Source organism: Chaetodon trifascialis, chromosome 7 (genome assembly GCF_039877785.1).
Source record: "Chaetodon trifascialis isolate fChaTrf1 chromosome 7, fChaTrf1.hap1, whole genome shotgun sequence".
NCBI classification, from domain to species: domain Eukaryota; kingdom Metazoa; phylum Chordata; class Actinopteri; order Chaetodontiformes; family Chaetodontidae; genus Chaetodon; species Chaetodon trifascialis.
This window is the reverse complement of record NC_092062.1, coordinates 6,359,868-6,374,481: the sequence shown is the minus strand read 5'-3', so window position 1 is coordinate 6,374,481 and position 14,614 is coordinate 6,359,868. Positions and strand designations below refer to the sequence as shown.

The window sequence follows — 14,614 nt, the reverse complement described above, 5'->3', positions numbered from 1 at the left end:
TGCGATTACCCAGAACTCATGACGTATTGTCATTGTTGAGTTATCCCAGTGGTTGACACTTTACCTCAGCAGGATTTATTTAGTTCAATGTGTGAGCGTGTGCTAGTGTGGCACACGGCATCATGCCTCCCAAAGCCAAAAACTGGTAGTTACTGATTATGTGTATGTGTGGTGTGTGTGCGTGCACTGACCTCCGACAGCTTCACACCTCGACGTCATCTCCCAAAGGACCAGGGCCATGGAGTAAATGTCGGTCTGTTTGAAGGACTCGATGTTCTCCAGATTCAGTCGGGCCTCCAGGACCTCTGGAGCCATGTAACGCGCCGTGCCCACCTGCAGTAGAGACACGAGGAGGGGTTAACACACACAGACACACACACACACAGTCTTACTGTTTAATCAGGAAGATAAGGAATATAACAGGAATAACTGCATCACACACTCATCTGGCACACCCCTCACACATTACACACTATATCAGTCAGCAGGAGCTTTATGTTTAACCTCTCCCATTGTCTGGCTTGTGACAGCTGTTGGTCTCTGTGACAATAAACCTGATTCACCTCCTGGTTTCATTTATTACTGGATATTGAACAAGATACACAACCACACTGGTGATGTATTTTCTTTTCTGGTTATTCACCTGTTTGTGTGCAATCAAATTACACTGATACTGCACTGGGCACAGTTAAGTGTACTTTATAATGTGCCACTGAAAATTACACTTGCTGTTGTGTTCAGTGTTTCTGTGCCCTGCAGATGAGTTCCTTGCACAACCAGAGGTAGCAAAATGTCCCTGTTTTGCAAGTCACAGGTAAGTCTCAAGTGTTGGCTACGAAGTCCCAAGTGATGATCATCAAGTCCTCAGTCAAATTCCAACTCAAGACCAATAAATGAAGTCAGGTCCAAAGTGAAGGCCAGTAGGTCTCAAGTTATGATCTACAAGTTCCAATTCAAGTCCTAACTCACACTTTACACATCTACCTGTTATAAACTGGGTTTTACTTCTAATATAATCACACACTGGCTCCATCTTTGGGCTAAGAGAGGCCATCATTCAAGTCACTCCAAAATCAAAATGCTAAGTCCAAGTGAGTCATTGGTATTCAAAGCAAGCTGAGCTACAGTCTTTTTGATCTTGTCGCAGTCTGAAGTCATCAGATGCTGCTTGCATACTACTGATTGTGTCCAGCAGGAAACACCTGATGATGTGAGATAGAGGGCAGAGAAAGGCTTAGTAGCTTGTAATAAGTAATGTTTTTGCCTGAATCTGTATTAATTTGCATAATGGTGTCTGATGCTGCTTCGCTCCAGCACTTTCTAACCAGGAAGCTGTTGCATAATAATCCCTCATGTCAGAATTAGGGAAGTAGTAAAAAATGTGTATATGCTACACTGCATCACAGTCGCCACTGCTTTAATAACCCTCCAAGAACTCTTAAGTTTGGTTCTCAGCATTGCATTTAACTCTATCAAAATATTTTTGTGGATACAAACACAAAGCTGAATGAGCTTGCTGACTATGTTTGCAAAATATTGCTGACATAATATCCGCTGTTGTGTGTGGAACACCTCTTTTTTTTTTTTTGCAAGGCAAAAAAGCTTTTGTGGCTGCCCATGTTTCTTCACAGGTTTTTCCAAGCTGGGCTACATGAACACACACAGAGGTTATAATTACAACCTGCCAGCTGGGAATTTCCAGCTTCAAACTGTGAATGGAACACTATATGACTGCTGTGGATCATAATTTGAGCATTTGAATGGATAAAACAATGCCACAGAGAGCAAATGCAGGCTGTCTCTCTGCTACTGACCAGGAAAAGACTCAAGGACGGCAAGTGGTGATGTGAGTCATAGCTCACTTTTTTCTGTGTTTGCATGTACTGTATGTGCATGTGTTTGTGTACATATGTGGGAGTAAATGGTAGCATTTTACTAAATGTTCAACAAATTAGTCAACACCTTCTCACCTGTCTCTGATACATTATCAGCCAGTGACTCATAAAGCATAAAGAAGAGGGACAAAATCTGGAACTGGAAAAAAGCTCGAGAATGAACTGCGAACTGCCTTGAGGAGCATGCATGTCACAACAAAGCCTTTACGTCTCCCCTCATCCTTTGATTGCCTGTCTGTCTCTGTCACATTTCGTCTGTGAGCAAATGAGGTGTAGTGCATCAGAACACATGAATACACACAGAGACTTAGACAGAGGAAAGCAAAACAAACACAGCAAGCTCATATCTCACCAAAGCTGCGTTAATGCAGGGCTTGGATGGCAAACAGAGTGAGTGTCCATAACAGCAGATAATACTCTTCTTCTTCAAACCCCACAGCTTGTTGCAGCATATTACACACCTGACACTAGTAGTTAGGTTTGTAACCACTGTACGTTTCAATGTTTTGCTGCTATATACTGCAAATCCACTACATGTCAAAGGGAAATAATGTACTTTTTACATTAACTACATTTAGCTGACAACTATAATTATCATTATTCAGCTTAAGATTATTCACTAAAAACATATGATAATCGTATAAAACACATTATTGGAGATTAAACCAGAGGTTCCCTGCATTTTTTGCTTGCGATCCCTTGAATCAAAGTCCAAAAAATGAAGACAAATTTGTCTAGCTGAACTTTACTTTTCTTTCTTCCTCTCACATGAATCATCCGATGGCTCAGATTGATCTTGGAACTGGTTGGAAACCACTGGATTAGCCGTACATAAACTCAGTCTCTCAATAAAATAATCCTTCATTAAAAAAAATGGAAGACTATAAAGTCACATAATGAGGAGGAAAAGTACTTAAAAGAGGCTTTTGAACCAACCTGTCCACTGTTGGCAAGGTCATCCACAGACAGGCTGCTGTCCAGACGGAGTCCCAGCCCGAAGTCACACAGGCAGCACGTCAGGTCGTTCTTCACCAAGATGTTGGAGCTCTTCAGGTCTCGGTGGACTATGGCCACCTTGAGGCATAATCAAAGTATAGGCCTCAAAATAATTCTACTTAAGTGTCAATTTGAAAAGCATAAACTTCTAAGTGCAAACATATCAACAAATCATATATGAAAACATTTCTTCCTGATCAGTGTGGTTAATGACAAGACACCTTGTAAAGCACAGGTGGGATTTTCATGAAAACGGACATATTCATACCTTAGGGCGTCCACAGGGGAGGCGGTCACTGTGAAGGTGGGCGACACCCCGGGCCAGAGAGCTTCCCAGCACCTGCAGTTCCTCCCAGCTGATCACATGACGTGTCAGGTGCTCCTGGAGGGCAGAGGGATGATGGGATTGGTAGCAGTGTGACAAGAAGGAATGGCTGGAGAATTTCAAACAGGTTCCTACTGAAACTTTGGAATGAAAAAAGACTATCTACAGTGGGAACAGCAATTTACAGCTTGGAGTAATGCTGCTACACTCTTGTTGGGTTACCTGACAGTGGCGGCCTCACCTGTAGGTTTCCTCTGGAGTGGAAGGCAGTGATGAGCCAGTACTGTTTCTCCACTTTCCTCTCCTCAGCTGTCAGGAAGTGGAGGATGTTCTCGTGTCGGAGGTCTGTATTGGAGAAGATGTCCTTCTCATTCTTCCAGGAAGCATACTCTTCATAGGGGAAGATCTTCACAGCCACTGTTTCAAACTGATCTGAGGTGGTCTGCTTCAGTTTAGCCTTGTATACCTGAGCGAAGCGACCCTTTCCAACCTGGGACAGGATGAAAAGTTAGGATTTTAGTTAGAATTTAGGTTAGGATAGCTCCACAAACCAACTCTAAAACACTTGTAGGTCTTTATACCAGCAAATCCAGCTCTATAGGCAGCGGCTCAGTGTTGTGGTTCAGGCTGTTGGCGTGCGTCGAGCTGCTGTCTGACCTATCATCATCCATCATGATGGCGCAGGCGTCACTGCAGTCCAGTCCACCGGCTTTTGGCTTGCGCTTCTTAATGCTGCTCTCCCACTCTTGGTTGAGCATACGTTGGCGATAGGCTCGGTACCAGTAGAACATTCCCACAACCACAATCCCCATCACCAGCAGGGGAAGCAGGCTCACCAGAATCACAGACACCAACGGATCATCATTGGTTGGACCCACAACTGGAGAGGAAGACAGCAGAAGGTGAATAAAAAGGTGGAGAGTATATGGTGTGTGTAAGACTAAGAGGCTAAGCAACACCAACACGAGAATAGAGGAACGAGGATTGAAGTTGGATCACAAATAAAGCTACTACTAAACACACACAATGTGCAAGAACAGTGACGTAGTGGAGGGTAAACCTACAGTATTTATGGCATGCCAGAGCTGTATTTAGCTTCTACCAGGTTATAAAATTTCCAGATCAAAGAGCTAAACTGCTTGTGGTTTCTTGGTGACATTAAGACTGACTTTGAACTGAATCATAAAAGTCAGTGAAGAGGTGCAGAGGTTATAATATAGCGTCTGCTGATTGTGGTGAAAGCTGCAAACATGACTCATCACAGTTTGCTGTCATGCTGGCCAGCAGCATGTGCTGGTATTTGAAACCAGCAATATGGGTACAAAGTGCTGCTGAAATATAAGAGCATCAGCCATTTTGGACTGACAGAAAACTCTTAATGCAAACTCGTTTGATTGAGGCTCACCAGAGGAGTTACAAGTTGGTAAAAATCCACATTAGAGCATTTTCAGTGCTTTACTTTGGTTGGTCAGTTAGTTTTACACAACTGCTTCGGGAAAGAGCTGCAGGTCCTTTCATAAGTACTCCTATCACATATGTACTGACATACAGAAAACCTCAAGAAATTCTGTGTTAAGTCCACATCAGTCTGGTTTCAGAGCTAAACATAGTTCTGTCACTGCCATGACTTTGGTTATAAATAATGTTGTCTGTTGCCGACAAACAAGTTCAAAGCACACTTTAGAAATGGTCCATTTCCACAACGAAAGAAAAGGTATGGTGTGAAGGTAGGTCTTTGAAGGACACACAGCTTAGTTTGTGTGAGTTGGGTGCTGCATGCAGCAGCAGCAAGCTGCAAATTTCCTCCCACTACTCATACAGTAACAGTCCAAAACAATCCAACCCACCACAGGGAAGTAATTCTTGAGGCCTGTGCTATGAAAACAACATGCTGTTCCCCACTCCATGGCATGCTGTCAATCGTTCCATCCAAACTATATAAATATAAATAAATATATATATTTACACACACACACACACACACACACACACACACACACACACACACACACACACACACACACACATAGACACACATATACATATATATATATATATATATATATACACACACTCGCACATACATGTGGGTCTTTATCTTCACGTTTGTAATCTAAGCAGGGAGCTGACTGTGTACTCAGTCAATAGGCCCACAGTGGACACTGCCAACAGTGTGAGCAGCCGTTACAGCTTCATGAGCTGTAGCATTAACTACCTCCTCAAACTGTGACTGCCAGCCCGGACAGAGCGGCAGCCAACCCGCAGAGCTCCAGCAGCCGGGAAAAAACAGTTGAGAGCCTGTCTGCCTCGGCTTGGCCCGGCCCGGCCTGGTCTGCTCTGGCTGGGCATCTTTTCAAAGAGTGTCTCACTCAGTCTACCATTACCCTCCTGAGTGAAGCTGCCTCACTGGCAGCCTGGAGGAGCTCAAGCCAAGGACTGACCATTAGGGAAGCTGCACCACCCAACATCTATTTCGCATTCAATATTTGTAGCACTCTGAGGCTCTAAAAATGTATCAAAGGTTATCAGACAAGATAAAAGTATATTGAATACATCAATAAATATTACTGTCAAAGAAATAATTAAAAGTGAAAGTAAAAACAAATGTAAACCTTAGTTGGTAGGAAAATATTCATGTTCTTCATTTGTTTTCAGTTAGTTTACCATTTACCACATTTACCATTTTCCTAATGCTTATACAGTATGATATGTGATGGACATGTCCATGCATGTCCAGTCCAGGGAAAACGCTGGTAGCTAAATACACTGAGCACCAGCCTTTTCAGCAACTACACAATCAGTTTGAATTGTCTGATCATTTTCTGCATTTTGTCTGTTTTTTGAGAGAGCAACACACATGCAAAAAGGAAACATCTATGACAACTCTATTTGTGGCTTGACAGATATTTACTAGCATTAATGCAGCAGCATGTTTGCAGGCTTAATTTGCAAAGGTACCATGAAGAAGCAAAGCCTGAACTACTGTGTGAAATAAACATTAACACTCTTAACATTCTTTGTCAAGCTGATACTTGATCTAATCGTGATCAGAACGTGTGCTGTAATAATTATCACACGGCACATTAGCCGTTTTGAAAGGACAGCTTCATTAACTGCAAAGTCTGCCTGATTCACAGTCCTTTAAACTCTCTCTCTTTAAAGAGGCGATTGCCTTTGAATCCATCATGTACTGGGCTGCTGTGTGGTCATGCAAGTAAAAAATATTCACAGTGGGATGAATAATATCTTCATTTTGTGGTTGCGTGGCTGTGTGTGTGTGACTGTGAAGCAGTAAATCTTTCTGAAAATGCTTTGGGCCAAGCTGCTGATGCAGTAAATCCAAAATACTAATCACACAAATACATTTTTAGATACGAGACAACTTCAAAAGTCTGGTAGTAAAGCGGGTTGCAAAAAAAAAGACGGCCAGACAGTCAGACACTGCTTGTCAAATTCCATGTGTCTGTACATGTGTGTTCGCTGTAAGGGTTTGAAGATTGCTTGGAGGTTTTTGAGGTTTTAGGCTTATTTCCTGGCTGTCTCTCTGCCATGACTGTGTAAGTGTGAGTATTCGAGGCAGAAACACAACCAATCTGTTAGACGGTGCCAAGACAAACTGGTAATAGGACTCATATTGCCTTTTCCAATCAGGATGCCAGAGCGTTCTCACGCAGTGTTCAATGAGGTTTGACACATCATTCCGACTAATAGAGGGATCTTTGCCTCTGGCTTGCACGTCATTTGTGTGTGTGTGAGTGTGTTTGTGTGTGTGTTTCAGGATGTGAATGCTCTGATTTCAAATGCTGCCATCTCTGACTCACGCTCTGAATGCTCTAACCAGTTGCTAATTACTTGGCTCCTCACAGTGTTTGGTGAATAACAAAGTTGTGAGCTGGATATTAAAAAGGAAGTATTTTCCGCAGAAAATGACAGAACCAGACATGATTTCATGTTTGAAACAGGTGAGGGGTGGATAGATGGAAACCATTATAAACACTGAGGAGGTTGAAACACACTTCCAACTTCACTGAGGCCTTCACTGTGCCAGTTTGTCTCCTGTGCCAGCAGAGCGCTTGTAATGAGTAAATGTCATTACTTAAACTGACATGATCAAAAACCTCCATTCAAAACCAGGGCTTACTTTCTGATATGATGTTTCATCCATAATCTGGTCATTCGATGGACAAAAGAAAGCTGTCAATCAGCCAGATTCAGATTTTCACATTTTTTGATAATTGTTATAAATTCTCCTCACATCTGTCAAAATATAATAAGCCGCTGTTTTGTCCATCCCTGCAGCACACCTACCGTCAGCCAGCTGTAGCAGTGATAATGGCTAACAGGTTAAGGGTGATGTCACGTCTAGCAGTTGATAGCTTTATGATGATGTCTAGAAATAGCAACCATGTGCTGATAAGATGCTGCTGCAGCAGCTCTACGACCGACCTTGTGGCACTTTGATTTCTCATAAAGTGAATCATGAAATACATGAAGTTGAATGGCAAAAAGATGCTTTACATGTGCTTACTCTATGAGGAAAGTAAAATCATTTCTCATGCCACACTGATTCTTAAATTAAAAGTTCAGCATTTAAAACTCCACTAATGTTGTTTTTTTAATTTTAACAATGGTCAAAGTGACTTTGTGACAAACCATCAAACGATAATGAACTCTTAATCAACATGGATGCTGATGAACATTTGGTGTCTTTTACTGCTAAAATAATTAACCCTCCCTGAAGTTGTGTCCACATGGCCTCTGGGTCAAGGAGCAGGCCTGTGAGATTTACAGAGGATGACCACAGGAATGCTGTGCCAACAGGGGAGTGAGCCTGGGCCAGTTTATTTATTTCTGGCCTGCTTTCACAGATCAGTCATGGCACCGACCTACAGCTGAGGCCTACACCTTTTAAGAGCCAATATTCCATGATCTGGACTTCATCGAGGACTCACACAGGGAAGAAAGGACAAAGAAAAAGCCTTTGCAATGCAGAGCTAAATATACACAGACGGATACATTCTGTTTCATTAGTTATACAAAAGGAAAGTATAAAGTTTTGTTTCAACATGCCGACTTTGAACACAGGGACAGCAAACCCAGAGCTAACAGGTTTGTTGTTTCTTTATGTGAAGAACAGAAGTGAAATGTTTTTATAAAGCATGGATCACCATTCTGTTGTAGTTGTTGTAAACAAGCCTGTTTTTCAGTGACATTGTTGATAATTTGGGCAACAGCTTCATTAGTGTGGGCTCTCACTTCAACCCTAATTACATATTTCAAAGAACTTTTTAACTTGATGTCTGGTTTTTCATAACCTCAAACACATGTCTAAAGGTCATTTGATGTTATTATGATGTGTATGATAGATTCATTATGTCCTCACTCCAATTACTGCAGCTCAGATTGTGTGTTTAAATGTTAAAGTGTACATGTCAGCTTGTAATTAAAGTAAAGGTAAGATGGAGATGCCAAAACACACACAGGCCACCCTCAGAGTGGCTGCATGCATGTGTGTGTGTGTGTGTGTGTGTGTGTGTGTGTGAGAATCAGTGGGTGATGCCCCTCTTCTGCATTCCTCAGAGACATAGAGTTGTGGGGACATAAATCTCTTTGCAGATTCATATTGTGAGGACTCGCCCTCCTCATGGGGACAAAATGCAGGTCCCCATAATGTAAATCATAAAATTTTAGGGTGAAGACTGGGGTTAACATCAAGGGTTAGGTTAACGTGTGTGTGTGTGTGTGTGTGTGTGTGTGTGTGTGTGTGTGTGTGTGTGTGTGTGTGTGTGTGTGTGTGTGTTTAACATTGTGGTAAATGATACCACAATAATCACCTGACTCTTCTGCTCCCAGAGCTCTACAGAGAGTTTTGCACTTTTAACTCAATGTCAACTTTGCTGTCCGTCCATGTCTTTGTAATCTGTCTCTGTCTGTCAACATGCTCATCATAGCAACCTTAAGCGATATTCAGCCTTCTCAACCGTCCCTCCAAGAAAATCAATAAATGCAGCTTTAATATAACTGTCATATAATTGTCTCAAAAGGTTTGTTATACTCTCAGTGCACTAAAACACTCTGAAGTTCCTTTAAATTATGTCTGCATTATGTATCGGTTCTATTTCACTACATGAACCTCATATTTAAAAAGTTTAAAGTTGTTTACCATGTTTCCCTGTGAAGTTCTGAGCCTCCTAAATGTATATAAATAAACGCTCTTTATCCAGCTGGGTATCATATTATGGGGGCGCGTGGAGGAATCCAGCCACAGGGATGCTGGTGACACTGACTAAAAGTGAATATCACACTCACTATTTACTTGTTATGGTTACAGCACTGCCTTTACAACCCAGACTGCTGCAGATTGACACATGGCTCATGTCTCTCCAGCTCTCCATCCCTTCCCTCCAACATCTCTCCATCACTGGGTTTCTGTCTCTCCATCTACTTCCTCATCCCATTTCAACATGCCGGCCACCAGTTTCTTCTTCTTTTTTTTTGCCTCACACTGAGCTTGTTCTTTTCCTTTTTATACATCTCATAGATGGCCTGCTTGAGTCATTTTTCTATAAAGCGGTCTGCTGTGTGAGTAAAAGACTGATGTACTCACTGAGGAGAAGCCAAGATTCCACAGTGAAGGAGGAACTGTAAAAAAACTAGAATAAAAAAACAGATCTTGGAACATGCACAGAGCCACTTTTTCCTTTATAGTTCCATATCCGTCTTCTTCTCCTCTTCCTCTTTGCCAGCTGCATCAAGAGGTCTTTCTAATTAATTTTTCCTTTTTTTATTTTTAACTCTTGTTCTTCTTTATAATCAAAATAGAAGCACCATCCTGACATCAAAAATCCCCATTTCCTGTCATGAGGAAGGTTGCTTTCATCATGAGGGATGCCAAAATAACCCAAGAAATGACTTTGAGGAGATCAGGCGACATCTGTGCAAAAATACAGACTATACGAGTAAAGGCATCCATGTCAGGAATGAATTAGTTCTACCTTGATCTCGTCCCTCACATAGCGTGCCTCCAAGCATGTAAAACTGACTTTCACAAGAGCGCAGCTGTAAATACAGCACTAAAACAAATAGCATGTTACTATGACAAGGCAGTATTTACTATCAATGCCTCCCTTCCCACTCAAACTAGTTCACAAGCTCCAAAACACATGTGGAACTGACACTGGCTGAGAGGCTGTGTTTGTCTGCTCCAAATCATCTTTTACAGGCTCTTAATTAGAAACAAATGCTGTGTCACAGAGGGCCGGGTCTACCAGAGCGAGAAGGATCACTCCTGATCAGTTTTTATGTTCTTGGCCCAATGACTGAGAAAGTGCAAGGACTCAAGAGTAGTGTGCTCACATTAATCTGGTTAGTTTTGAAAAGGCATCAAATGGGGGGTTTGTACTCACTAATAATTAATAATATAATTAGAATTTCTTAAAACATCCCATCCACAATGACATGCCAAATTAGAATGAAATGAGAGAGATGGCACAAACCTGCACCACGGCCACACAACAAATCTTCAGCTCTGATTAAAATGTACAACGCTGCTGTAGCTCTACCTAAAGGTGAATTTCTATCTGATTCTGTAGAGTCACTTGTCATCCAAATCTGTCACCTAAATGTAATTGCAACTGCCACTGACAAGGTCAGCCAATTATACTGGACATGTATGGCATATGAAAGTGGAATATTGGGTGAAGTTTGAAAGAGGAGCGCTGAATTTGACATAATAAGCAGCTCAGATAAACAGCATCTCTGACCTACTATTTCATCATCTCACCATACTGAGACTGTGATAACAAGGCGCACATCTCCCTGATTAACGTGTGCCAGGCTTTTACTGAGCTGTCCATTTACGCCAACAAGCCCTGTCAGTGTTTACTGCTGTGGGATCACAATGTGCACTTCCTCATGGTGACATTTGGAGCACGTTTGGATGTGCAAACACATTCACTCACATGAGAATCCGCAAGTGCGGCTGTAAAGCAGTAGACCACATGCACAAACACTATTACAGGCACGTCACAAGAATGTAATGCAGGGGAAGAACAATGTGAGGCATTTGTAGAGGAATAAGCCATGGCAGTGGTCCAGTAAACAAACAAGGACTTCCTGCTGCATGTGTCCTCAATGGGAGGAAGGAACCACAACCCTTACCCCTATGGCTGTGTGTGTGTGTGTGTGTGTGTGTGTGTGTGTGTGTGTGTGTGTGTGTGTGTGTGTGTGTGTGTGTGTGTGTGTGTGTGTGTGTGTGTGTGTGTGTGTGTGTGTGTGTGCATGTTTCACTGAGAGATACAGACAGGCAGACACAAAGATAGATTGGGATTTACACAAACTGCTGTGCACATCCTTGATAGAGCTAATGAACTTGCCAAATTTAGTTCGAAGTGCTCAGGATTTCAGTCTTCAGGCTTCCGTGTTTACAGCATGTCTCTACATAGTCATTTGCCTCTTGCTTATTGACGACTGTAGGGATCAATAACAGGAAGATCAGAGTGCAGAGTCAGCTACAAACCATCCTGTGGACCACAGAATGCATCTAAAAAAGGTGGGGCCATATTTCAAGGCATGCGGAGGGGGTCGGGGGTATACACATTGAAACAGACATGGGTCTATATTACTGACGTATGAGTACTGAATAACATCATACAACAATTTTTTTAGTCCGACATCACACATCAGCACATCTGTATTCATTATGAATATGTATTGTCTGATCCAACACTAAAATTCACACACAACAAATCAAGCCTTTTAATGCATTAAGGTACATGAACAACAAACATTCAGTCCACAACCAAAACACACCATGCCCACCCCAAGTCCAAATCCACATCATACTCATTATTATCACCACAAGTCTGCACTCAGGAGATCCGTATCTTATACACAGAGACAGGCAGAGTGTGCAGAACCGTGCACAAATCCACAGACTTAAGACAGCCAACACAAAGGTCCAGCCACAGCACAGACAATGGCTGTGACAGTAATATGTAGGTTATGTAAAGGCTATGTGTGTCGCTCATTTTGCTGGATAAACTCATTTGCAACAGCAGTCATGTCCATTTGTGTCAGGACGTCTGTGCATATGGCTGCACATGAAGTCAGTCAGCCTTCTCTGTGTCATGGTTGAATGTAGGGATGTTTTAATATGGTGAGGTGACTGGCATCATGAAAAGCAGTTTCAAACTGTTTGAGCACTTCTGACTGCAGTTCTTTGGCCGCAGCATTCATCGCTTCACTTCTGAGCCTCACTGATGTTTTTTCGGGCTTGGCTTGAATTGCTGATGTCTTAATGATGACAACATCCTCAACTGTGCACACAGATTGTCACAGTCAAAATCCTCTGAGTGTACGGACGTTATAGAAGACAGGGGAGTCACCTCTTTCCCAGAGACAGCTGTGACCAGCAGCTTTCCGCGTCCACCGCTCCCTCCAAGTCTTTCTGATCAAAATTTCTGATCATTCTTCAGCAAGCTGATACCTCAAGCTGTTGTTGCCTGTAATACTCTGAGTGGCTCTAAAATGCATGCTCCCTGCCCCTAACTCCTTTGGGGAGTCTCTGTTGCCTTGGCAACCTGGGTGTCTCTATCCTTGAAGGTCTCTATCACTGACTTGAAAAAGTTGTCAAATGCATCATCTGACCTCTGCCGTTGAATTAAAGCTTGCGCTATAGTGACTGTGCTCTGGCCGTTTGTAGCATTGTGTCAGTGGTTTGTAACGTTTTGGATTGGCGAGGCACAGACTGAAATACTGAAGGTGTTGAAGTTTTCAAGCGTGGGTTAGTTTTCAAGGCTGGAACACGACGCAGCTTCCTGACCACTTTCACCATGTGAATCCTCTGAAAACTCTTCCATCACATCAGCAAGCTAAGTGTCACTGACTGTATTTAAAGCAGCAGGTCCCCGTCCATTGGGTTGGACAGGTTTTCTGGTTCAGGATTTGTTTCATTTTGTAGAGACTTGAATTCACGGTTTTGTTTGGGGGAGCTCTTGATCAGGCAAATATTGATGCAGGATTGTACACTTTAAAGTTTGGAGTGACTCCCTTCAAGTGGCCTGACATGTATGTAGCACTGTATGCCTGCCCTCTGCACCGCCAGGCAATATATTGCATTGTGTCAAAACGTCATTTAACACAGTGAAAATTGTGTGAGCATCAGTTTTAGGCAAAACAAAAAGAACAACAAAATCTTTACAAACAACAAATGTGTCATCCACCCTGTGCAGCACTGTAACAAACTGTTCTTTGTTCAAATTGGTCATAGAACTTTTCCTAAAACATAAAGTGAAATCAGGTTAATTATCTCATTAACTATGTCATGTGACATTTGGCCACTGTTTGGTATCGGCACTGTCCTGAGATCTGAGCAGCATCAGCATATAAATATTACTGCACGCGGATTGTCACTGTCTATGGCAACACCTTAGCTAGCTGTTTCATTAGCATCTCTCTACTGTCCCTCTGGATCACTTGTACCTGAGTGTCCAGCTGTGTACTGATGCTGGGTTGTTGCGACACTGAAACTGGGCCACACTCTCTGTGGTGTTTGCTGCTTGTATGCTCCTGGATGCCAGTAAAGCATGTTTCCAGTTTTGAAAACTGCACAGTGAAAGCAGCTTCCAGTTTTTTACTAATCCTCCCGCCTTGGTTTGCACAGCAGCAACACTGCATGCTGTAAAGTTTTCCTCTTGAACCAGTGAAAATCTTAAACCAATGATATTGAGCTGATCTTGCTCGTTGTGAAGACCCAGCTCTCTGAACCTCTGATTTTCTTCAACACAGCAGGGTCATTTGGTTGATGAGGCTTTGTAAGATCACTACAGAAGCTCTGTAGTGCAGCTTGTTGGGGGAGGAGAGCGGAAAGCCACAGCTTGGCACACCACCGATGGTGGACTGGCAACAGTTTGAAACTGAAGCTCATCAGGGTTCGCGGTTGATTGCAAGGGTGGAGGTAGACGTAGAATCTGGATTAGTGGCATGCTCATCATGTTAAGTCTGCCTGCTTTTGAAAAACTCAGTGAGTTGCAGTGAGTAATCACACACGCATGTTGGTATCCTTAGTATCCTTATGCCAGCATTTACCTAATGACAACGCACACATGTTGAATGTCATTGACAAACAATGAACGTGATGGGTAGATATCAAATTGTATTGCAGCAGTCAACGGGAGTGGGTGACAGTGACCAATGTTGTTTGGCTTGTTTAAAGTATATGTTTTGAGAAAAAACACAGATACAACTGAGGCTTTTATTCATAAGTGTGTCATATCAGACCCCAAAAGTTATCTGGGCTGGAGCTCTGTTGACTGGAATAAACGTCTCCACAGAAAAACCTGCTCACTTATTATACTTTAAATAACAAAGTCAGAATTCTGGCTTGTTTTTGAAACGC

At 42.4% G+C, this 14,614-nt stretch overlaps 2 protein-coding genes across 2 annotated transcripts in view; one reads left to right on the top strand and one right to left on the bottom strand.

The window, feature by feature from the left end:
• LOC139333574 (voltage-gated potassium channel regulatory subunit KCNG4-like) overlaps positions 1 to 14,614 on the top strand; it is a 179,182-nt gene that overhangs the window by 25,811 nt on the left and 138,757 nt on the right. The gene's annotated exons all lie outside the window — the stretch shown is intronic.
• Positions 1 to 14,614, bottom strand: part of tgfbr2b (transforming growth factor beta receptor 2b) — a 37,196-nt gene that overhangs the window by 9,600 nt on the left and 12,982 nt on the right. The window contains exons 4-8 of the mRNA XM_070967259.1: positions 3,798 to 4,096; positions 3,458 to 3,706; positions 3,160 to 3,273; positions 2,832 to 2,969; positions 192 to 333 (exon numbers count right to left, since the gene is read on the bottom strand). Of these exons, the coding sequence (XP_070823360.1) occupies positions 192 to 333; positions 2,832 to 2,969; positions 3,160 to 3,273; positions 3,458 to 3,706; positions 3,798 to 4,096 (942 nt within the window). The remainder of the gene's footprint in view (positions 1 to 191; positions 334 to 2,831; positions 2,970 to 3,159; positions 3,274 to 3,457; positions 3,707 to 3,797; positions 4,097 to 14,614) is intronic.